Source organism: Neurospora crassa, linkage group III, assembly GCF_000182925.2.
Source record: "Neurospora crassa OR74A linkage group III, whole genome shotgun sequence".
In the NCBI taxonomy this organism is placed as follows: Eukaryota; Fungi; Ascomycota; class Sordariomycetes; order Sordariales; family Sordariaceae; genus Neurospora; species Neurospora crassa.
The window spans coordinates 2,945,124-2,969,241 of NC_026503.1; the positions used below are offsets into that span (position 1 = coordinate 2,945,124).

The 24,118-nt window shown below is 48.7% G+C and overlaps 6 protein-coding genes across 9 annotated transcripts; 2 read left to right on the forward strand and 4 right to left on the reverse strand.

Moving 5' to 3' along the window:
• Positions 1–691: 691 nt before the first annotated feature.
• Positions 692–1,275, forward strand: NCU00192 (hypothetical protein; the record flags this gene model as incomplete). Its single annotated transcript, XM_951322.3, has 2 exons — positions 692–867; positions 1,068–1,275. 2 exons carry the CDS (start codon positions 692–694, stop codon positions 1,273–1,275), a joined length of 384 nt encoding a protein of 127 aa, XP_956415.3.
• Positions 1,276–1,592: 317 nt separating this feature from the next.
• Positions 1,593–3,912, reverse strand: NCU00193 (GPI mannosyltransferase 3). The gene is made up of 2 exons (XM_951323.2): positions 3,339–3,912; positions 1,593–3,276 (listed from the first exon to the last, which is right to left on the reverse strand). The coding sequence occupies exons 1-2, from the start codon at positions 3,837–3,839 to the stop codon at positions 1,783–1,785; spliced, it is 1,995 nt and encodes a 664-aa protein (XP_956416.1). The 5' UTR covers positions 3,840–3,912; the 3' UTR covers positions 1,593–1,782.
• Positions 3,913–4,276: 364 nt separating this feature from the next.
• Positions 4,277–7,085, forward strand: ota (ornithine transaminase). 2 transcript variants are annotated; one of them, XM_011395475.1, is made up of 4 exons: positions 4,277–4,800; positions 4,993–5,575; positions 5,636–6,337; positions 6,393–7,085. In XM_011395475.1, the coding sequence occupies exons 2-4, from the start codon at positions 5,057–5,059 to the stop codon at positions 6,528–6,530; spliced, it is 1,359 nt and encodes a 452-aa protein (XP_011393777.1). In that variant the 5' UTR covers positions 4,277–4,800; positions 4,993–5,056; the 3' UTR covers positions 6,531–7,085. The 2 variants fall into 2 exon arrangements, with proteins under 2 accessions (XP_011393777.1, XP_011393778.1); XM_011395476.1 differs by having other exon boundaries at positions 4,599–5,575.
• A 205-nt stretch (positions 7,086–7,290) lies between these two features.
• Positions 7,291–10,072, reverse strand: NCU00195 (MFS transporter). Its single transcript, XM_951325.3, has 3 exons — positions 9,919–10,072; positions 9,157–9,512; positions 7,291–9,073 (listed from the first exon to the last, which is right to left on the reverse strand). The coding sequence occupies exons 2-3, from the start codon at positions 9,392–9,394 to the stop codon at positions 7,554–7,556; spliced, it is 1,758 nt and encodes a 585-aa protein (XP_956418.3). The 5' UTR covers positions 9,395–9,512; positions 9,919–10,072; the 3' UTR covers positions 7,291–7,553.
• A 3,176-nt stretch (positions 10,073–13,248) lies between these two features.
• NCU00196 (rho GTPase activator) lies at positions 13,249–18,598 on the reverse strand (the record flags this gene model as incomplete). Of its 3 annotated transcripts, none has more annotated exons than XM_011395477.1 (3): positions 13,249–16,415; positions 16,496–16,657; positions 16,985–18,598. In XM_011395477.1, the coding sequence occupies 3 exons, from the start codon at positions 17,322–17,324 to the stop codon at positions 13,960–13,962; spliced, it is 2,958 nt and encodes a 985-aa protein (XP_011393779.1). In that variant the 3' UTR covers positions 13,249–13,959. The 3 variants fall into 3 exon arrangements, with proteins under 3 accessions (XP_011393779.1, XP_011393780.1, XP_011393781.1); XM_011395479.1 differs by having other exon boundaries at positions 13,560–14,602; positions 14,683–16,415; positions 16,496–17,324; XM_011395478.1 differs by lacking the exon at positions 16,985–18,598 and having other exon boundaries at positions 16,496–16,971.
• Positions 18,599–19,785: 1,187 nt separating this feature from the next.
• On the reverse strand, positions 19,786–20,639 carry NCU00197 (hypothetical protein; the record flags this gene model as incomplete). The annotated part of the gene is made up of 3 exons (XM_951327.1): positions 19,786–19,890; positions 20,167–20,238; positions 20,415–20,639. 3 exons carry the CDS (start codon positions 20,637–20,639, stop codon positions 19,786–19,788), a joined length of 402 nt encoding a protein of 133 aa, XP_956420.1.
• Positions 20,640–24,118: the final 3,479 nt, after the last annotated feature.

Consider the following 24,118-nt stretch of genomic DNA (forward strand, 5'->3'; position numbering starts at 1 on the left):
CAGGGGCCAACAAGTTCATTGTTGTGCCACGGTAACTCATAAAGAAACCCCCCGGGTCCCATGGTCAGCCAGGGGTGAGTTTGTTCAAAGCCTTACCTGGTGGGCCGTCCTGATTCTTTGAACCTGCCCCTTGCCTAGTGACTCCCTTATTCCCAACTAGTGGTATGCTCATGTCTATTCGCTGGTTCGTCATCACTCAAAGATGATTCCGCCCCGTATCACGAAGGGAAAGTCTTTGGAGCTACCTTGTAATCGGCAACATCCTGCTATAACACCAAACTACACGCTTTTGTCCTCCCTTCAAGAAGTGGCCAAAGTAAACCACCCGACCCGACTATTCAGCCACTCGAGGCGTCACGCCTTCTTGGTTATTCATCACTTCTTTGGGAGATATAAAGACACTTTGACACTTCCTCCCACCCGTTTCTCTTGATCCCTGTTTCTGTTACTCGAGGAAGTTTCTCCATCAACTCTGTACACTCCTTAGACCCATCAGTCACCTAACCAGAACTCCTCCGACTTGACTCTTCTTTACTATCTGCTTACTGTTCTTTCGAAACACTCTCAACATACACGCCGCAAACAACAAGCAGCTATAGGAACAAACTAAGGAGGAAACCCAGAAACTCGTCAAAGCACCTATTCAGCATTTCGCCTTGAATAAGCATCGAGTGAGAACTCAACCTCAACGATGAGGTTCACAGTCAACAACAACGCCCTACTTCTTGTGGCCGCTAGCATTATCACAAACATCACAGGCACAGGAAGGGTATTAGGCCACCCAACCGACGATAAGCTCGTCCAAAGCATGGTGGCGAGCCACATCCTGGAAGGGAGACTTAACACGAAGAGTCAATGTGGTTATTTGTAAGTGGTTTTCCTTTTTTTTTTTTTTTTTTTTTCATTTCGTTGTTCCCCGCCCCTCAACTCTTTGCACTTCATCGTCATCGTCCTCGAGAATAACACCCCGCCCTGACTTTCTCCCTTCCCACAACTCCCTTCTCCTCTCCTCTTGTTCACCCAATCCCCACCACCCATCAACTAACCTTATCCATTTTCTCCAACAGCGCCGACCCCCACAATTGCGTTCCCGCCATCTGCCGCTGCCAAGACGACCGCTACTATGCGCTCAACCGGGACAACCTAAAAGCTGGTAAGCACGGGTGCGACCCGCCCTGGGACAGGTACCCTGGGGGCCCTTGTACGCTGAAGGTGTCTTGCTGCCCGGTGCCAACAAAGTGGGGGAATTACGATGATAATCCTGTTTTGACGTGAGGATGAAAAGAGATAAATAAAAAAAGAAAAGGAACTGAAATAGAGATAATTGGGAAAAGAGGGATAGTTGTTGAATATAGAATAGGGAGATGGCATATGGGCAATGAGGGGATGTAGATGGGAAGGAAACACGACGGGGTGGGCATGGGAAGAATGAGAATGATGGAAAAGGCGAATGAGGCTGAGGCAAGGAAAAGAACGCAAAGGGAAGAGATGAAGAAGAGTGGGAAGAGATACCGCATTGTGAGAAGGGCCGGGGACTGAGAGGAGAGAGGCATGGGCCGGCCTTAAGCTGGCTATTTGCCTTTGGATATCCTCGGTTGTTCCTCAAGTCCGTTGTACATATCTGTTTGGATTTTGCTGCTTTCTATTCGCTGCTATATTACATTCCTTCTTGTTCTCTTGCGCCAGGCCTATCCTCGGCGCATAGTATTACCAGTTTTCGTCCCATTTAGAGCACTTCTCACACAACCACCTTGATCTCCCAACTCTAGCCGCCCGACCTACTCAAAACACACTCCTCTTTTGTTCTGCAACAACCTCATCATAAACCCCCGTATCCCAAACGACCAACTTCCCCCTCCTCCTCCAATCCTCGTTAAACGCTCCATTCCACCCCGCCCACACCTTTTTCAGTTCAATCCCCATCTCCTTCCCCTTTTTGTCTTCCTCAAAAAACTTCTTCAGCGACTCCTCAATCCCTTCAAATCCGACAATAAACCTCGGAATCTCCTCCCCCTGTGCACCACCGCCACTAGTGAGACCATCACCACCCCACATCTCCTCCCTCAAGAACTCCACACCATACAACCCATCCTCTTCTTCAGACTTTTTATAAAACCGATCAGCCTCATCCATGTAATCCCTCCTCTCCTGACTCCCGGGCTGCGTATGCAGCGGCGGCTCGCAAGTCAAAGCCCTGGCGCGCAGGGCCGGGTAGGCGAGGTGCGAGCGCCAGGGGGTGGAGTGGCAGGGAGTAAGGAAGAGGGCGAAGAGTTCTTGTTTCTGGGACGAAGAAGAGTCAAGGGAGAGCGAGTCCGGGTGGATGCGCTCGAACTCGGTGCGGAGAAAGGTCATGACGGAGAGCGCGGCGGGTTGATGGAAGAGGGAGAGGTAGATGGCGAGGAGAAGGTTGAGGGAGAGGAGGTTGGCGAGGGAGATTTTGTGGCGGAGGGTTACGGGGCCTGTCGTCGTTGGTGAAGAGGCAGCGGCGGCGTTGCCTTTGGTTTGAGTTGTGGTTGCTGCTGTTGCTGATGTTGCTGGGATGGTGAAGAATTTGAAGACATAGGGAGCGGCTAGGATGTGAAGGATGGGGAGAAGAGGGTAGATGAAGCGGACTTCCTTATGGGAGATGATGGAAAGAGTCCCGACCATGGACAAAACGGCAAAGGAAAGCGTCTTGAGGATGTTAGACTGGAGGACGGTAAGGCTGCTGGAAGATGATGTTGCCTTGTATAAACCAACGAGCGCAAAGGGGAGGAAGGTGGTTGTGAGTAGAGGGATTCCCTGAGAAAGGTAGTAGTGCCATGGCATGTGGCCGTAGAAGACGGCGAGGGACTGAGAGATGTTGAAGTACAGCCATTTGTAGGGCGGGAAGGTCCAAAAGCCAAAGTAGAGGCGGTCCGAGACGAGTGATACGGCAAGGACTGCACTGCCACAGACGATGATCTCCTTGACTAGAACAAGCAATGTCGATCTGTTGATAGGAGACTCTCCATCAAGTGTCAACCGTGTGACGGTGAGGGTGAGGACTCCAAGCCAAATGAGCAAGTTGGTTGGGCGTAGTAAGACGGCAACGGCAGCAAGAATAAGTGAGACTCGGAGGCTGCCCAGGTTGCCCTTGACCTGCAGAGGCTCCTCCTGTTTGTTGGATTTGGCATCTTGAACAAGATCCCAGGGCCAGTAGTAGAGGGCGGCAATGGTCAGAGTGGTCTCCAAGGAGTTCGAAAAGGTCCTTGTGGAGCAATACCATTGCCATGGGTTGAGAACTGTCATCCACAGCTAGAGGCCAAAGTCAAAGGGCTGTCCAAGACATACAACACATACATGGGCTTGTGACTTACAGCAGTCCATGGGACATTGCTCTCATCGCCAAAGATGGAAGTGGCCAGTTGCCAGGTATAATAATCACACAAGGCGGCAAAGACAGACTGGACAAGCTTGGGCAAGGCTTCGAGAACAAACATCTCGAGAGCAGGAGGAAAGAGCGCGGACAGGATCCAGTGGGCAGCCTTGTATGCCAGACCAAAGATGGCCGGATGGAGAGAGGAGCGAAGCTGATGTTGCCATTCCCAGGTCAACCAGGCCCCGCTCTGGTCTCCAAAGGCCATGTTCCATGCTGGTTCGAGAGCCTGGAAGTACTCGTCTGGCTGAAAGAAGGTGCGGAGAATAAGCGCATTGATGAAGCGAAAGACGAAGAGCAAGGTGAGGACGTCGTAGACCTGGGCCGAGACAACATGCCGATGAGGTTTTGTTACTGGCGTTGATGTTTTTGGTGTCTTTACATCTCCGGTGTTCGCTCTCTCAGCCTCGGTGGGCTTGGAGATGGCCGGTTCACCAGGCATGTTTTGACCTGGGAGTGTTTTGGTCGTGATGCCCGTGGGTGATGTTGGAGGTCGACAGGAAGGTACTTTTGTCATGTAGTTAATTGTTAAGGCACGTTTCAGGGGGGGGGGGGGGGGGTTAGCCAACCAAAGAGATCCCCATGTTGGCAGTTGTTGATCTGGCATGCGCCAGCTGACAGATCTCTCTCCCAATCTCCCTGACAGCCCCCGCGCTCTGATGGAAGGAATGGGGAATCGAAGAGCTACCAGCCCTATCACGCAGCACGGTAATCAGCGCAGCCATGATTGGTTAGCGCCACAGATCGGAGCCCCTCCGTGACAGCACCGATGACGGCGGGGGGGACCTTGCAGACTGGAGCCGTTCTTCCGTTACTGAGGCTCCGTCTCCCCGTTTAAATTTATTTTGCGCTACATGCGTACTTGTATAGTGCACTATACTTAGTGGAAACGGCAGTCATATCAAAGACTGCAGTGTCTTTTTATGTTAGTGCAGTTTTACTCTGTTTTCACTTTCATTGAGAAATCCTCTCTCGTGGACAGGGATCCTTCAAGGAACTCAAGTCAGCAGGAAGGTGAAGCTCAAGCATATCCCGCATCATCGGCATGCATCCCGTGCTGAGGGCGGCTTCCTACGGCTTCGATGCGTCCGGCAGCGGCGGCGGCGGCTGTCCACGCGGAGGGTTGGCGGAGGTCATGTTCTGCACCGTCCCTTGTCTTTGCAAAGCGGTGATGCGGGCGTTTATCACTTAGAGGTCTAGTGCAGGACGTTTATCACTTAGGGGTCTAGTGCGGGCCGCACCCTACCCACGCAGGCCACGCCCACCTCCGTCTCGGACGCAATGAATGGTGGCAAACCATCCGACCAGTCTTGGTGTTACCCATTGTCCACGTTTGCATTACCAGATAGGTACTACCATAGCAAGGTTCCTCGTTGATCCTCGTTGCCTCAGATCTCGCCCAAGTCAGTCGCTCCTTGTTTCGAGTCCAACTTTTCTCAGTACCTCTTCAGTTCTTGTCAGCTTTTTCCATTTCCCGAGTCAGGTCATTCTCTTCTGCTTCCATCTTATATCAAGGCCAGACGCTTCCAAGTTGCTTCCACTTAGACTCTTTGTTCCCAAGTCTTCCTCCATCTCACCTCTGTCAGTCAGTACAGCCAGACTGCCCATCGTTACCTTTACTTTACCACCTCTACAGACACCACCAAAACCACAACCATCATGGCGCCACTCGCTGATACTGCTTCGAACGGCGGTTCTACCCTCTCGCTCGACCACCTCATCACCGGCTCGGACAAGTACCACGCTGCCGCGACCAACGTTGCCATCGCCGCCGAGAACGAGTATGCCGCCCACAACTACCACCCGCTCCCCGTTGTCTTTGCCAAGGCTCAGGGCGTTCATGTGTGGGATCCCGAGGGCAAGCACTACCTTGACTTCCTTTCTGCCTACAGCGCCGTGAACCAGGGCCATTGCCATCCAGAGCTAGTCAAGGCCCTCACGGAACAGGCTTCGCGCCTCACCCTGAGCTCCCGCGCCTTCCATAACGATGTCTTCCCCGTCTGGGCCGCAAAGGTCCGCTCCGTCTTCGGATACGACATGGTGTTGCCCATGAACACCGGTGCCGAGGCGGTCGAGACAGCCATCAAGATTGCGAGAAAGTGGGCGTACAAGGTTAAGGGCGTGCCACATGACAAGGCCCTGGTGTTCAGCGCTGCTGACAACTTCCACGGACGGACGGTAAGTTGTGTCTTGAGCGCCAAGTTGTTCACCCCGATATTCTAACTAAAACTCTTGCAGATGACAGCCATCTCCCTCTCCGTCGATCCCGAGTCGCGTGATAACTATGGCCCTTACGTACCCCAGATCGGCGCCGTTTCCCCTTCGACTGGCAAGACCATCCGCTACAACAATATTGCCGATCTAGAAGAAGTACTGGAGGCGCATGGAAAGGAGACCGCTGCCTTCATCGTGGAACCCATCCAGGGCGAGGCCGGTGTTGTTGTTCCCGACGAGGACTACCTCCAGAAGGTTTCCGCGCTTTGCAAGAAGCACAACGTCCTCTTTATCTGCGACGAGATCCAGACCGGTATTGCCCGCACGGGTCGTATGCTCTGCTCCGATTGGGCTAATATCAAGCCTGACATCATCACCCTGGGCAAGGCCATCTCGGGCGGCATGTACCCCGTCAGCGCTGTTTTGGCTGACAAGGAGATCATGCTCGTCGTTGAGCCTGGTACTCACGGCTCCACATACGGCGGTAACCCGCTTGGATGTGCGGTGTCGCTCCGTGCGCTGGAGCTTGTAGAAGAGGAGGGCCTGGTAGAGAAGGCCGAGAAGCTGGGTCAGATCTTCCGGGAAGGAGTGGAGGCGTTCAAGTCTCCCATTGTTAAGCTCGTTCGCGGCAAGGGACTGTTGAATGCCGTGGTTATTGATGAGTCTGCGGCCGCTGGGCGGACAGCCTGGGATTTGTGCATTTTGTTGAAGGAGAAGGGTGTCCTCGTGAGTAATGTCCGTTCCTTCCGTTGCTGATGATAGTGCTAACCACAAATTCCAGGCGAAACCCACACACGGAAACATCATCCGCTTCGCTCCTCCGCTAGTCATCACCGAGGAGGAGCTACGGGGTGCTATCAAGACCTTCGGAGAGGCCCTGCAGGAGCTCCCAACTGTCACGAAGTCCGAGGGACATTAGTTGATGTTTGAGGAGGATGGAGCGGCGTGTTGCGTTCTCACTCGGCATGCACTGCATTTGTTGTAACCCGGGCGCAACTGGTTTTTCTTCGATGTTCGGATACCCAGGGACTTGCGGATATCAGACTGATTATTGGGAATATTTTTATCATCCTGACCCTTGACGTCAGCGGGTAATGGGAAAAGTTTATATACCACCATGTAACACAGTTAATCACCGGAAGGAACCACCCATGAATCAAACAATACCAAGTGTGTTCACCCTACCTTACACCTTACACTTCCACAAGTCATACAAAACACAACACTCGCGTAGCTAGGCAACTTCGGAGACTCGGCGACCGTCTAACCTTACATCGGGTTTTTATGGAATCCTTCTGGAATACCGTGAAGGCCTTTGCATAACCTCCAAAAGTGAGAAGAAGCTCGGGACGTCGGGCCTGTCAGGCAGTGAACATGTCACACCCGTTACCAGCGGGCACCTCCGTCTTGCCTACTGAGTTGCTGTTTGGCTTCTGGTCTCGTCACGTTCCAGACACAGAGCACTGTACCATTGAAACCTCACATAAACGTCATAAATGGGACAAAATCGATAGGTGATACCCTTATATCACGAGGCTTGTCTTGTCTTTCGAGGGTTAATATTTCGCTGGGACCGATAGATGGAATTACCTATTTTCCGTAGCGTTATCTTATTGGTTATCTTGTATAGTTAAGAGAAACGGCCACTAATTAATTATCAATGGGAATAGAACGGTCGACGGAGGATATTGAAAAGTCAACATTTAATTGTGCCACATACATGCAAGGAATACAGTACATCCTCGGTGTCTGTACGTATGAGCCTTGGTATATTCTCCTAACAAAACAAGTCATTATGGCTTTGAAAGCAAACATTTCTTCCGAAACATCCCATGGTATCATTTCATGAAAAAAATTAAAATAAAATAAAAACCCTCTGTTCGCTCTTCGCATTCCTCATAAATATGATCCTCATCATGCACATCATCCCATCCAGGCACAATCAAAGCATATACCTAAACTCGGGATTCAGATCCCCCAAATCCGCCTTCTCCTCCTCCGTCAACCCTCCATCCCCTTGCATCTTGGCTCTCCTCTTATTCTCCATCGTCACACTAATCGCATACAACAGACACGCCAGCGCCGACAAGCACGTGAAGGAGACGCAAATCGCATACCCCATGCGATAGTGATTCTTGGCATCGCTCGCCACAAAGCTGTAGGTCGCAATGATACCGCCAATGTTGCCAAACGCAATCTGCCACGCCGTGCCGATGGCCTTGCGGTGGTGCCCGCCCAAGTTCATGTTGAACCAGCACACAATGATGGGCATCGCACTGTACGCGCCCATGGCGACGAGAAAGAGGCCGCCGTACTGCACGTTGACGTGTGCGGGGTCGTGCACGGTCATGAGGATGGCGAAACCGGCGATGGCGACGGCGATGCCCAAGATGGCGAACATGAAGCGGTGGCGGAGGTAGTCGGAAGCGACGGCGGTGACCATGGCGAACCCAAAGGCGGCGGCCCAGGGCGGGACGGAATGGAGCTGCGTCTGGATGGCCGAGTACTTGTAGGAGCCGATGATGGTCGGGGAGAAGTACGCGTACGAGTAGGCCGGGACGATCAGGCCGAGGTACATGATGCCGCCGAGCCAGATGCGGTGGTCGGTCAGCGCCTTGCCGACGTCCCGCAGAGTGATCTTGCGCTCGGCCGCCGAGTGTCCGTGGTCCGCCTGTAGCATGGCCTGGACGTACTCGCGCTCGGCGGGCTTGAGGAAGCGCGCTTCCTCGGGGAAGGCGGGGAAGGTGAAGAAAAAGAGAACGCCGGCTAGGAAAGTGACGCAACCCTCCACGATGAAAATCCAGCGCCAGCCGCGGTAGCCTTGTAAGCGGTCCATCTTGCCGATGGCGGAGGCCAGCAGGCCGCCAAAGGCGCCCGCCAGAGAGGTGGAGGAGAAGAAGAGCGAGTACCGCTTTTGCGCATCGGCGCGCTTGTACCACGAGGCGAGGAGGAAGAAGCAACCGGGGAACATGGAGCACTCGAACACGCCGAGAAAGAAACGGGTGGCTAGTAGACCGCCGTAGTTCTGCACCAGTCCCTGGAAGATGGAGACGAGACCGAAGCCAACGCAGCAGATGGACAGCCAGACGCGAGGCGAGAACTTCTTCATCAGGATGTTGCCGGGGATTTCGAGGATGATGTAGGGGACGAAGAAGATGGTTAGGGCCGTGTTGTATTCGACTTTCTCTAGCCCCAAGTCGGCCTCGAGTCCAAAGGAGCGGGCGTTGCCAATGTTGACTCGGTCCAAGAAGGCGAGCAGGTACAGGAAAATGATGAAGGGGATGATGTGTCGGTCGATCTTGCGCACGATGGCCGCCTCGGTGGTGCCCTCGGGCGGCGAGAGAGCAGTTGCGGTCGTGGGGGAGTTCGGACCAACGTCGTAGGAGATGCGGCCGGCCTCGGCGCCCTTGTCGGAGCTGCTGAACCCCGAAGGGTCATGATGGGTCTTCTCCTCGAGGGAGACTGTGAAATCATGTTAGAATGTGACGTGTATGTGTGAGGTAACGTGAAATAACGTGAAGGAAAAGGGTAAGGATTCAACTTACGATCCTTGATATCGGACATGATTCTTGTCTTGCAGCTTCTGGTTCCCAAGCAACATCCACCTAGTATTACAAGAACGGTAAAGGTGAGGGAGGGAAAGGAGGAGGGGAGGGGAGGGAAAGAAGAGTCGTTTATAGGAACTTGAAGAAGAGAGAGGGGATCTGCGAACGATCGGCCATGCAACGGGGATTCGAGGTTTAAGTAGTGTACTTGGGTACGGGTCGGACGCGGTGTCAACATGTATCGAAGACGCACTACTGCGGACAGACACGGCGGAGGCCGACCGGTCGGGGTCGGTGCAATGCATCAGTGCAGATATGATGGTTGCATCTGGCATGGTACATACATGAGTACATGACTGACCAAGGATCTCTGGCGTCAGTCCCCTTCTTTCAAAGTGTTCCATTTCACACGGTCTTCTCGATGGCTCACGTATAATTGGATGAGTGTGACACAACGAACGGACACACTTGGGTGCGCCGCCGGTGGATGGCCGATGGTGACCTGGATCGACGGTGTCGCCTCCACCATTGACCATTGGGAACTCTACCCTAGCCTTTCCCAATCCGTTGTCATTGTTGCATCCACGGTCCGTCCAGTCCACTTGTTTAGACTTTGGGCTCCATCCAGGGGTCCCGACCCCCCGACGGACAACTTTCCAGACTGAGGCAAGCTCGGTGTTCGGGAGAGCGTTCCCGGAGGACGGGATTGGAGACGAGGAAAAGGGAGGGAAAGGCGGGGTGACTGATGAATGGTATACCTACCTACGATCACTTTTCTTTGTCGCCTTTGTCACTTTTTTGATGTTGTCTCCCCTGGAGCTAACCACCACGACCACCATGACCAAATTCCAGCCTCTCGGCGACTTTTGTGTGTTCAGCCCAATCGAGTTGATGGGGAAGAAAAGCCATTAGAAACGATCCGGACAGCAGGAGAAGATGAAGTGTTCGAAAGAGCCGCGGTCGATCTTCTTCTTTCACCTGAATGTTCAAATTATGTGTCGGCCTTTGAAGCATTGAACTTGCTCATCTGACCTTTTCTTCAAATGATATTGTCATCCATCGCCCCTCCTCCCCCTCCCCCTCCCCCTCCATCACTCTTCTGTCCGGTAGATATGCGTCCTCCTCATCTTTCTTCTCCTCCTCATTTCTTATTGCCTGTCGAAGTCCTTGTTACTCCTATGCACGTGTACGCAGGTAGTACAGGAAGAAAGGAAGACGCACGCAACCATTCCAACTCCATTCTATCCTTCCATTTCATCAGCTTGCTTCCCACGGGAAAGTCTTGTGAAACCAAGACATATACACACACACACACAATGAAACGAACGGTAGGCGTCACGCCATTCCCGTTTGATTGTCGCCTGTCGCCTGTCGTTTCTGTTCTACAAGTTTCGCAAGTAAAATCCCGTCTTGTACTCGCTTTCTTTCTAGAAAAAGTCGTCTTCTCGGGGCCGATTCCTCTTTTTTTTTTTTTTTGGGGGGGGGGGGGGGTCGGGTTTCTTCCTCCTTTAGGCCCACCACCACTTACATATGTACAAGTCTGTACATAATATGCAAGCGATTTCGCTTTTACAACAACACAACCCTGGACACTCAGTAAGCTAAAGCTGTTTGACTCGCTCCATGCGTCTTGGCGTACATTTGCTACTATACCGTGTTAGGTAGGTCGATCCCTTGAAGCCTCGGCCCTATCGCGAATATGGTGACATTTTTCGACAGAAGGAATCGGCATTTGGGATCGTTTATGTCATGGCAACGGAGCCGCAATGTAAGTGTGTGTCGTGTTTAGGTTTGGGCAGCGGAGGCGGTGGAGAAAGTGAGGATGGACGACGAGGGCGGCCGGGCTGAAAGGATGGAGACGGTGACGGTGACGGGGCCGGTACCTTTTGAGCCTCTTGCGGTAGAGAAGATGGTGGAGAAGAGAGCTGAGAGAGAGAGAGAGAGTCATTGGAGCTAAGAGCGATCTCGGTCTCGACCTGGACTGCTGGGGCTGAAATGGTCGCCGGATATCGGTGAATGAATGCTACGCTGTTGGAGTCATAAAGAGTTCAGACCGTCGTCACATTGCATTTTTGCTCGTAAGAATCTCTTGAATTTGTCAGGTCTTCAAGGCTCCAGCAACTTCAATCACCTAGAGGCAAGAACATCACCCACCACACCTCCTCCTCCTCCCCAAGAAATGGCCCAAAAGCCGAGACCATTCCTTTGTCTGCCGCTCCCGCGTCCCGTCCTGGGCGACCCCCTACCCCGCGCCAAGTCCCGAGGTTGGCGCAACGATCCTAGCACATCTGGTTGGTGGGATTTTGCGGGGAAAGAAAGATGGACGGGAGTGAAGTGATTGACGCTAGCCTTTCCCGCTTTGTTCTAGCGTGCGTATGTGTCAACCTTTGTGTGTTTTGACGGTCACGGTGTTTGGACTCCGAAATACGGAGTTTTGAGAAGCCAACCTCCTGTGTTAATGTTTGGTTGAGTGCTGCCCCTTTTTTTTTTAATTCTTCGAATGAATGATCTGCCTCCGAAAAAAATTTCTTTCTTCTTTTGTCTTTGAAAAAGCAAAATACCATGTGAAGAAAAAGGAGTCATAATGGTGGATCTTTCTTTGCAAAAGAAATTTTCATCATGACAGGACAGCTCCGCATGTCAGGCAGGTCCCAGACGACTGCTTGTTAGACTAGGTGTCCTCGATATCTCCATTACCGAAAATACCCCTTTAAGCTTTACCCCCAACTTCACCAACAACACTTGGGTTTTCCTCGGTGTTTCTAATTCTTCTTCCTTCTCTCTTACCACATAAGAAAAACAAAAGATGGAATCAAAGCAACGAGGACGAATGGCCGATGGATTGAAACAAAGAACAGTTGGAGATGGGAGATGGGCACAGTGACGGCCTGATAGGGTCATGCACGCCACGCCACTCAGACTGAATTCCGCTCTCATGATCGACACTTGAGCAGTCCAGCGGGTTCAGCTCGGAATGGTGCCGCGTCTCTACTTGGATTATATGTGTGTGTGTGTACGAGTGAAAGACAACCAGCGGCTGAGGAGCCTCAACAGCCCAGGTTCTCCCAAGAAAACCAGCTGAGAAAGCGAAGCTGAGGTGTTGGTTGGACCTCCTTCGTGGATTCCCATCATGGTACTTGCAAAAGTTTTGTTGGCAACCCAAACAAGCTTGATTCGACTCAAGTTGAAAGCTTAACAAAACTATGTAGTGTAACTAGGTGTCGATCATTGTTCCCCTTTGCAACCGACGATTTGGATATCATACAGTTTGGTATGTATCGAGATGGCGGGTTACTGTAGTCCCCTCCGGACTCGGTACCAACCACAGTCATCTTCACAAGCCGAACTTGAACTTCAAGTCCATGGCCCCGCAACTCCATCCGGTACTTCTTTCAAAGGCTCATTTCAGGTTGTGCACACTACATATAATTACACATGTAGCTCGTTAGACTGGAGTCTAGACTCAGCAGGATTCAAGCGGACTCAGCTCACTTCTCTTTTTAGTGTAGGTGGTGATCGTCTGTACATGACGATGCCGACCCGGTGGAGTGGTTCTGGGTAGTGTAGTGTACTGTGCGTGTTGGTTGTTTAGTTGTGTGTGTGTGTGTGTGTCATGTTGGTGAGGTACGTAGGATACATGACGCAGATCATCCTAGAAGGAAATCAGCTCTAATCTGATGTCATCTGATCGGAAATTCGTCGCTCGCCTGGGTTTGGTGCCATTATGTCCTACAATTTGCAAACTTCATATATGAATGATGGATGTGATTTTCATCATCTTCCCCAGACGGATGCGAATGCTTTTAGAATCATAACGTGCAGTTCGACTCGGTCGATCACGAAACTACAGATGCTTCACAGGCGCGTAGGCATATACCATATATCCCTGATGCGGATCCAACACAACTGGCAATCAAACATACGTGTGGACAGGTAGGTACATTTGGCATTTCATTCAGGTACATTCAATTTTTTTTTCAATTCCGGAGGGAATATGGTAAAGGCCGTCGAAGAAGACGTAAGAAAAGAAGTGATCCCCACCCTGAGTTTTTGGTGAACAAACGTGAGAACAAGAAGAAGAGGAATCGTCATCCAATTTCGTGAATTCGTTATTTTTGTGTGTCATCGGGTATTCCCCCAACCACCCCAAAGTACATCGACATTTGTATGTGGTTTATGGATGTGTGGCCGAGCATTAGTTCTGTGATTCTTCCGTACTACAGACGACGAAGGCGATAACAAAAAAAGGGAAACAACCGGTTCTCCAAGCCATGCATGGTTTGTTGTAGGGTTCCAAGGTGGGGAAGGGGGGTTGCCCGTTGTGAGCGCTAGATGATGGTTATAGGTGACTGTTGAGTTGTCGCTGATAATGCCTGACTTATTATGCCCCAAGACACAAACATGAAGTTCTAATACATCTCTGTGTTGTTTTTAAATGGTCTTCCAGCATACAACAAGGAAAATAATATCCCCGAGTCTAAACACAATAATTCAAACCAGTAAAGGACGCTTAGATTCTGTTGTCCATGGTACCGCAAATTGTACTAGAGACAAACAGACTCTTCTTCGGGTATCTCTGGATGGGGTATCCGCGCAACAAAGTCCTCGACCTGACCCGCTCTCTTGCGCTGAAGAAGATAAAAAATGAAAATAAAAAAGCAGCAGAAAAAAGACCATCCGAGATAAACTAACTTAGACATTAAAACGGAGTGATAGTGTGTATGGTAGACCACAAGACGGGTATGATCGACTTGAACACTGGTAGAATACTGTGCCCTGTTCATCAGGCTTGTATCGGCTGTTTTAGTCATCTAGATCCATGTGCCTTGAAGGAGTGAGCACGGACGCTTCAGTCGGCTGCTCTGGCGTTTGCGGCAAGGGCTCTTGCTGCAGTTGAGGCTGTGATTGATGTGCCGAAGCCTGTTGGGGTTGAGGATGTTGTGACGAAGGCTGCTCTGGCTGGAGATTGGGCTGAACCTGGGCTGGAGATTCCTGCGCGACAGGTTGCATCTCGACCGACTGCACTTCAGTTTGGTAAAGTGCTGGGGGTTGCTGAGCTTGCAGCGGCTGGGGTTGAACTTGCTGGACAGGTTGAGCAGCAGATTGGATGGATGTCTGTGAATGTCCCGGTCCTGATTCCCGCATGGGCGGTGGTGGCATCGGAATATGCTCATCGCTATACCCATTTTCGCTTCCGTTGATCATCTCCCGCTTCAAATCAATGCTCTTGCGAATTCGTTCCCCAATGGATGCCGATCTACCATCATGTGCTGGTGGCGACTTGGTCCGTCTTAGCTCCGCTGTCTCCCTGTGCTCGCGGTACTTGTTTTTCAGCCAGTCGGCAATGTTTGACTTGCGGTATTCACTACTCTTGTCCCAGTCCCTGTCTCGGTCGCGGTCTCTGCCTTCTCTGGTTGCGTCGCTCATCATCGAACGGTCATCGAGGCTACTTATCATGCCCGCGTCAGAAACATCCCCGCTCATGCTTGCCCGGGGTCTGTGATGGAAATAACCAGAACTGCCTACAGAACTGTTGCTCCCCTCAGCCTGCGAATTCGAACCTAGCATACGCGGGGAAATAAGAGGCTGGCTAATGTTTAGAGGAGAATTTAAGGATATGCTGTCCTCCTTTTTCCTTGATAGGCGCCACCGCCTCCTCTTATCCCTGTCTGGGGATGCCACCTCTGGGCTAGCCAAACTAGCCGAAGTCTGCGTCTCAACCTGATCAGGATCAGACATATCGTTGTATGACGTGACCGAAGTCGGCGGCGATTCTCGTGGTTTGAGTTGTGCCTCAGAGGCATTGTGGGGATGCACGGTGGTTGAGGGCGTAGAAGGTACCTGGGATGCTTTCGGCGTAGAGTCGCTGGGGGAAGGCGCAGGTTGTCCGCCCGACACTACCGCATCAAGGTTTCCGGGCAAGGATGGAACTGTATCCATAGGATTCGCAGCTTCGACACTGGGCGATGCTGTTGCTGAGCGAGGAAGCGACATCGTCGAGCTATGAGCACTATAATGACCTCCGGCTCCTGGCATCTTCTTCTTCAGCTTGTTAGGCTGTCGAAGCTCGTTTTCCCCAGTGGGCGCTCTTTGGAAGATATTTGATATGTTGGGTATGCGGCGTTCCTTGGAGGGCGTTGCGGCCTCGGCCTCGGCATCTGGCAGCTTTTCCTGACTCCTGGTAGCCGAGACAGAATGATTAGGGAGCAAACTCGAAGGAGCTGTGGATGTGGCTATGGATGGTACCGAAGATTCTTCCGGGGGTGTAGCGACCTCGTGAACAACCGCTGGCGCTGGTGGCAGTACTGTCGGCGTAGGAGGCGTAACTCCAGGAACTGACGGCGGGTGAACCGGCGTTAAGGGGCCGACTGGGGAACTAGACGCATCATATCGATGCGCGAATCTTCCGGGCGGCACGCGAGGCGATCGTTTCGATGGCAAGGTGTTGCTCCGGCCCAAACCTCCCGTAGGTGTGGAAGTCAATGCAGGGCTTCCAGGACTCGGTGCTCCATTCGAAGCAAGAGAACGCCTTGAGGATGTCGACTTATTTCTCCTAATCATGCCTTCCTTGGAAACACTTTCGGCTCCAGCGCTGGCATTTGATGCTGTCCGGTTCACCCCAGGTTGGTAGGTCTTTGGTGGCTCTGGGACGTTGATGGTAGGCGTCCCCTTCTGGACCTCCTGAACCGTCCTCTCATCGGCCGCTGTACCTTGCATGCCAATGAGGAAATGATCCTGGTTCTCGATGAGAAAAATGATGACGCATTGATTGAGGCGATACTCCTCGGGTGCCATAGCGTGGGCCGGATGTGAGAGCATGCCTGGCTGGAAAATGGCAGCCAGGTTCTGCGAGTTCATGCGGTTAACGTCGGACTTGGCGGCGAAGACGGCGAGCAAGTCCAAGATATAAAGCATCAGCTGGCGATTGAGTGGTGGCAACTCGGTAATCAGCTGCTGGTATCTGAGGATGGCGGCGTCCATGTCGAAATTTTCGACAAACTGGGGGCCATCGGTATCACCTGCGGCCTGCCTAGTGGCTCCTTTCAACGGTTTTCGAAACTCCTCATACAGTTCGAGAGGGACCACCGGCTCCGGGAGGTCGTTGAGGTAGCGACGGAGGACATTGGCGGCATCGTGAACTGTGTACCCATCCCACACCAACCCCTTGCCGTATCGGTCAGGCGAATCGAAGATGTGTTTGAGTTCCTTGATTCTTTTCTCTGAACCACTGAGACGAAAGATGCCCTCAACGTCGGTTGCTTGGATGAAAAGTTAGGACTCTCTAAAGGTATGCCACAGGATAAAAGGGGGGGAGAGGGCGGGGGGATGCTATACGAACCCTTTTCCTTCAAGAAAACACCACATTTGGCAACCACGATGGGGACGTAACCGTAGATGTAGCTTTTCCCATTTTCGTCGACAAGGGATATGGCAACATTGGCATACTTGATGCTATCGCGAAGGGGGACGCCAAAGATGCCTTTGGGCGGTTCTGCTACTACTGATTTGGTTTTAGCGGAGTCCTGCACCGGCCAGGGTCCATTTACGCCAGTACATCTTCTACTAAGACGCCAGTTCAGGAAGCGAGCAAGAGTGTCTAGTTGGAGAGGCTTCTCATAGAAAAGTGCGCCAGTAGACATCCGATTTAAGCTCACACTTGTTTGCTGAGATCGGGCATTCGCTCGGGCTGCGATGAGGAGCTCCTGCGCAACTATCTCCTGCAAGAGGGCCACAGCTTCCGGCAGGTCGCTTAGGCAGCCTTCTTTGTCCTCCGCAAATAAGGATGTTGATCGGTAGGGTTTAGATCTAGTGAACGGGGTGGCTATACCGTGTGCTTCCTGATGCTTCGAGGGTAGCTTAAAGCCTTTCCACCACGACTTGAGGTCTCGCTTTGTAGGGAGTGGAGGTTGCGGCTGGTGCGCAAAGGCACTGTAGGGATTGTATGCTCGATGCTGCGGCTGTGACAGCGACTGGGTATGCGAGTGCGAATGCGCCTGGGCCTGGGCCTGTGCCTGTGCCTGTGTCCGTGCCTGTGCCTGAGCCTGTGCCTGAGCCTGAACATGGACCTGCGCTTGCGCTTGCGCCTGCGTCTGCGAGAAGTTTGGAGGCGGTGGTGGAGGAGCTTGGGCGGGCGCGACGGGCGCGGCGGCAGCGGCGGCGGACGTCATGGCGGTTGACGGCAATGACGGTGACCGTGTGACGACGGAGGAGGGATGGCGGGCGTGGTGACGGGACGGGACGGTGCCGAATCAGTCGGGTGCCGGAAAGGCAGACGCTGAAGGAGGCGGTCGACAGTCACCCACGCGTGGCAGGAAAAGATGGCAAAACCGGACGACGTTGTGGACTCGAACTTGCAGGACTGGGAGACAATGACGGCGGAAGGGGCACGTTGAGCAACCGGGGGAATGCGCGTGGGGCAGCCGAGGCGAGGACGAGATGGGAGGATGCAGGCTTGCTTCAAACTGCCTGTCAGGCTAAAGTCTGTGCAGCAGTAACAGCAACACAAGCAGCGTGTAGTGTAGCAGCAGCAGCAGCAGCAGCAGCGGCAGCAGCAGCAGCAGCAGTATGTACCGGTATCAAGGTCGGGCGAGGTAGGTCAAAGTTGTATGAAGGAGGTTTGTCTGCGACGCGATGCAGCTCGGAGTGCTGTAGTTGGACGCTGACGACTTGCCGGATAGTGGTTGGCAGTGGATATGGGATCCATGCAACTGAACTGAAGTGGAAATGCACCGCACGGTTTGACGGGGCGGCTGGCGGCAATGGAACCCTGTCTGGTCTTTGATTCTCTGGTTCCTGTCTTGACGTGACCAGTCCTGTCGGTTCCTGTTCCTGTTCCTGTTCCTGCTCGCCCACTTCCTTGGCCAGGCTGATCGAAGCCAGTTAGGTGGAGGACCCGCGCACTGGAACCTAAGCCGGGGGGTGGCTGGCGAGCTGAAAGCCCTTCCGGATGTACCAAGGGCGTGGATTGTCGCAATGGATGAAAAAGGAGAAGGAAGGGAACGCGGACCCGGTCGTCGAAGGGCTTCAACCTGGTCGCAAAGCTGTTTGCTCAGGAGATGGCTCCGTACAGACGGTATAGACGGTATAGGGCGCCGGGAGAAAGGGGGGGCTGTGTGGGAGGGGATCTCGGAAGATCTGGTTCGTCGCCGGGGCGACCGGGACGTCGGGTGTCTTTGCTTTCGTCTCGTCTGGGTCCCGTCTGTTTCGTCCTGTATACCTTAGGGTACCCGTTTTCCCCGTGTAGTGAGTGAATGGTGCTGGTAACACTGCTGACCAAGGTGGGTGGCCGATCTGGCCGGCAGGGAGGGAGAGTGGCAGGTAGGTAACTGGACGTTGTATGTCGTTCAGTCCAATGCATCCGCCGCATACAGAATGGAACAACTGAACCAAAGAGGAAAGCAAAAAAAAATGACACACAAAAAAAAAAGTTTAAAAAAAAAAAAGATGGCCGGGCCCTTTGACAACTTGAACTGAAGCTGTGGCTTTCATTTGCTTCCACTTCCCCCTCACAACTGAGAAAACGATTTGGGAAAGAGCAACAGGGGATCAATGGCTTCCATTCCGTCTCCGGGGCGGTTTCACCCACTGTGTGGATGTCTTTTTGTCCACACTGTATTTTGGCAGTGCAGTGCCGGCCGCTGCAGCACTCCAGTCGCATGTTGACTTGGTTTTTTTTTTTCTTTTTTTTTTTCTTTTTTTTTTTTTTTTTTTCTTTTTTTATCATCATTATTATCTCTTACAAGTTACTGTGCCACGACCCATCCGATCCCTTTTCCTGCCACATTGATTTGGAATGTCGTGCCTTAACTCATCCTGAAGGTCCTGTGTTTACAACTGAACAATGCCGGAAAATACAACCGAGATCGCAAGTCAGTCTCTTGACCTACTTCTATCTGTTACGGTTGAGGGTTTCACACCGACAAATAATTGTAGAGTTATCCAGGATAGCCAGTGTTCCAACCTGAGTCTGCAACGTCTCTTGCTGCAATGGAAAGCAACCATGTCCTGGCAACGGCTGTGCTCGCCTCTGATATACCATCAGACTGTCTGCTGTCCCCTGGCATTAGTGCAGAGGTACCTTACCTGCTACATACAGGAGGTAGACAATGTACACTACTCTAGACTTCAATGGCACAGGTCTAGATCCTGTCATGGTACAACCTTACATCTCCAACCTTTTCGGTCTTCGATCTCCGGCTTTCCACCGTCGTCGGATGGGAGGGGATATTCTAGACTATTGACTGTTGTCTTGGATGTTCGACTGCTCAATTTGTGTCAGACATGGGCATCCACGAGAAGATGGCGGGTGTTTTCTCCTAACTAAACCTTCGCGTACATGCACCTTGCTTCCAACTAAGTGTCAGATCCACCACAGCACATGACCCTAATCCAGAGTTCCACTTGACTTTTACTTTATTACAGTAGTGCATGTCAATGAACAGTTGAAACAAAACCGTCTGTCATGATGGGATTTGGACATTGTTGTATGACAAGATCGACGAACAATTAGGTTGGGACTGCGTTCGACAACAGGAAAGGACGGAATGACGTACTACCTACTAGGTCAGCGTAAAGGTACCACCAAGTGCAAGTGTTTCTCACTCACTGCAGCGGGTAACATCCATACTACTACGGCGACTCGGTGCAGTGCGCAGCACGCAGCACGCAGTGGGTGTAACCGGGCGGCGCACAGGGCAGGCGTCGTTCCCTTTCCACTTTCCATGTCCTTTTGTGCTGGACAGCGTTTTTAGTTTGAAATATTTCAGTTTTCTCAGACAGTCCTTAGCTGGTGTGGAGAGGGGATCATGATGCTTTACTTTTGTTCTCTCCATTATCCAATATCGTCGTGGATGTTCTCTTCACTTTATTGCGCTCCAACCTCTCTGTTCAACAGCAGCCCAGCCACCATTTTGCCTACAAAAATCCACCTTGAATTGTCAAGTGCTGGAAAACTGCCCCAGGATTTCACGATGCCGCCAATCCATGATTCCAAATATAGTACCTACATACACAGTGCTCGCACGAATCATGTTCCCCAAGGCACAAGATCCCGCCGTTCAAGTTCGTTGTTCTCACACCAAACTGTAAACTCAAAAATTACAACAGCAAAGACAAATAGCGTACGCAGTCCACGACACCACAATGAATACCCAACGAAGCTTGCAGAAAGGACACGAATGGCGAAGCGTGCATCGTCGTCACTTTCGCCTCTCCAAAAAAGGAAAGATTCCCAACGCTTAGAGTTGCTGGCTGCTCACCTGACAGGTCAAAGGCCTTGCAAGGGTCCAAGAGGTGCCCACGATACTACACCCCATCTGTCCACAACTTGAATCATGGAAGGCTTTTTGAAGCCGCGATCGTCTCTGATCGCCCAGCTGGGACCGCAGCCGGTATTCAAAGTCCAGACTCAATTGGACTGTCACTATGACCAACGACTGCTTTCCCCGTACAGTCGCGTGGTTTCCCAAGACTCCAACGCACATCATTCCTGGCACGCCCGCAAGAGCTCGGAAACCCTAAGGCTGCGTTTGTTCTCGTACAGTTGCCGTATAAACCGCCTCATACGGCCATTTCTATACGATAACCGTACAAAATAGCAATCATTTGGTCGGTTGCCGTACAGAAATGCAATCTGCGACCCTCTTATGTTAGCCTCGTTCAGCCTTGGCCGGGTTAGGGTTATATATAGCTAGAAAACCGTATAGATTTAACATCGCCGTATAAAATCACCAAAATACAAACTAACCCTTAAAAACCGTAGTACGCTATATATTTATAGTTTATATTCTACAATACCTTGTACTTTAGGGATTTTAATGCAGTTGGTTAACGTTTGTACCTCTATAGCTCCCTATAAGAACCCTATCCCCTATTTTAATAATAAATTATCTTTTTTTACCTATATATTATATTTTTAAACCTCAATACTAGCAAAATAAATAGTAATAACCTATTTATCCTTTTTAAAGACCGGTTTAAATCTCTTTTATAAGATTATTTTAAAAATATTCTTCTTATTAATAATATTTTTATTACTATAGTACTACTTATACTTAAAAATAAGGTCGATAATAATATAGTAGAAAACATCTAGTAATAAATAGATATAGTTGGAATTGTTGTATTTATTGCTTAGCGATATAATTTTGTCCCTTCCATCCCTAATCTTCGATTGCGCTATAATATATTATATATTGAGCTATATAAACGAATTTAGGAAGCTCTCTATTGGTTACCGCCGTATAATTTCTAAAAATATTTTTAAATAAAGAGAGTAACGTTTTAAAAGTTCTATAACTATTTTATTCGCAAGGGTAGGTTGGAGGATAGTAAATAGATTCTTACTTTATTTAAATTATTAATAGCGTTCGAAATCCTTAATTAGAGCGAAGTTATAAATATAATTACCCGAAATTACCGTTATAGTATAGAGACTATTTATAAATTAGTAGCCTTTAATATTATATTATATATTACTAACTTAATTTATTATATTAGAATCTTCTATAAGGTTATTTTAGTGTTAAAGTAATTAATAATTATAATTATAGTACCTCCTACTCCTAAAACTTAGGATAAAATCCGGATATCTTCTAAATATTTCCTATATTTTAAATATTATTTTAGTACTATTAATAGAAAGTATTTCGCTATAAAGGTACTTAAGAATAAATAAACTACTTATATTTATTATAAGAAATTTATTTCCTAGAATATATTCGGTACGGTCGATATAGTAGGCCGGTTTATATATATTTATACCGGTTAGGAGGGTTTAGCGTATAACGGCCGGGTTTTCTACGATACTATTTTAAATAATTTTTTAATATTAGAGGGGTGGTATTATATTACTAATTCGGCCTTCAGTTGTAAAAAGAGATTATTAGGGCTATATATAGGTACTCAATACTATTTATACAATATTAATATACACTATAAAAAGGAGTTATTCAACCGGTTGTATAGCGAATTCCGTATAATTATTAAAATCGCCTAGGGTATAATTGTTCGAAAGTAAGTAATTTATTAAATTACTCCTAAATATTCCGTTCGAACCTATACTTATATTATTATTTATACTATTGCTTTATATAACTTCCTATTATAATATAGGAATATTAATATAGAGATCGAATTTCGCGTAGAGCTGTTAATCGATTAAGAAGCGAGTTAGCTACCTATATTTAATTTAAATAATTTCTAATACAATAAATTTACTTATAAGAATAAAAACCAGATAGTAAAGTTGAGGAATAGTATAGTAATTTAGTTGTAGGCAAATTAAATAGTAGTATAATTCCTATTTCTTTCCTTTTTTCTTTTTTCTCCCTATAGTTAAATAGGGAATATACTATTTACCCGCCTCTACCTATAATATATCCTATTTACCCGTAGGTAGTAGGTTAAAGGATACGGTACTAATTTACCCTTTTATTAGATTAAAGTTTTATTTTAGATTAATAATTATATTAATTATAGGGAGAAGAAAAGAAAAAGGGAAAAAAGGATAGAAGGGGAATCCTTAGGTTTATAATATATAGTATTATATTTATTTACCCGCCTTAACTTAGATTATTACCTATTTGCCCGTAGGTAGTAGGATTAATATAATATTAGCACCTTCTAACGGTTTAGGTCTTATACACGACTTATAATTTAGAAGTATAATTTAGGGGGTAGAGGAGGGGGGTGCGACTAGGAGGGGGATATAATTAGGAGGGTAGAAATAGATAATTAACAATAAATTCGCCTTAATAACGTAAAACTACATTCTTTTAAATCGCTATATTAAACGTATAGTTTAATAGCCGGTTCGGTCTTTTACTTAATAATTAGGCATTCGTATAAAGTAACCTTCTTGGCCGGTACTTCATTAGCCTCCCTTTTAGCTGGTACTTCGTTAGGATTCTTCTTCGCCGGTATTTCGTCTATTGAAATCCGTTGCTTATAGTAGTATTAATATTCTTCAAATTAATAATTTACTTTCTTAGCAATAATAATCTATATAATTAAAGAAATAATAAAATTTAAGAGGTTTGTTAAAAACTTACAGCACCTACAGCCTAAATTTTAATAATAATCTTTATTACATAATCTTAGAGAGTAGTTATTAATTAATTTATTAATTTATTAGAAATTTACAATACTTATAGCTTGAGTTTCGGCAATAATCTTCATTACGTAATTTTAGAGAACAATTATTAGTTGGTTTATTGGTTTAGTTTTTAGGTTATTAGGCTAGTTTGGGTATTGAGGTTTAAGTATTATTAATTTATTAATTTAGTTTTTGGGCTATTATTAGCAGTATTAGTTTAGTTTTTAGGCTCGGTTAATTATTATAGTTTAAAGGTTATTGGCTTATTAATTTAGTTCTTAGGTTATTATTAGCAATATTAATTTAATTCTTAAGCTTAGTTAATTATTGTAACTTAGGGGTTATTAGCGGTATTATTTTACTTATTAGGTTCTTAGTATTTTTTAGTAACTCTTAGCTTCTATATAGAAGTTATCTATAAGGTCCTAGTGGTATTGAGTAATGGAGCGCAAGGTTTTAGTAATATTAAGTAATAGAGCGTAATCCCTCGGGGGAATAGGGCGAGAATTAGATTTGGAAAATTAAATTGGAGGTTATTATTCTTCTTATTATTATTAATAGAGAATTCAAGTAGCAAAATAAATAGAAAAAAGTAGAAGGAATAGGACGAAAATAGATTGAAAAAGAATAGAAATATAAAGGAGAATAGGACGAAAAATAAATAAAAATAAATAGAAATATAAATAGGAATAGGAAGTGGGAATAGGAATTAAAATATTATTAGGGAATAAGGAATAGGAATAGGGGATAGGAATAGGGAATAGGAATAAGGAATAGGGAAGGGAATAAGGAAAGGAATAGGGAAGGGAATAAGGAAGGGGATAGGGAAGGGGATAGAAAAAAGAATAAGGAAGGGGGATAGGGAAG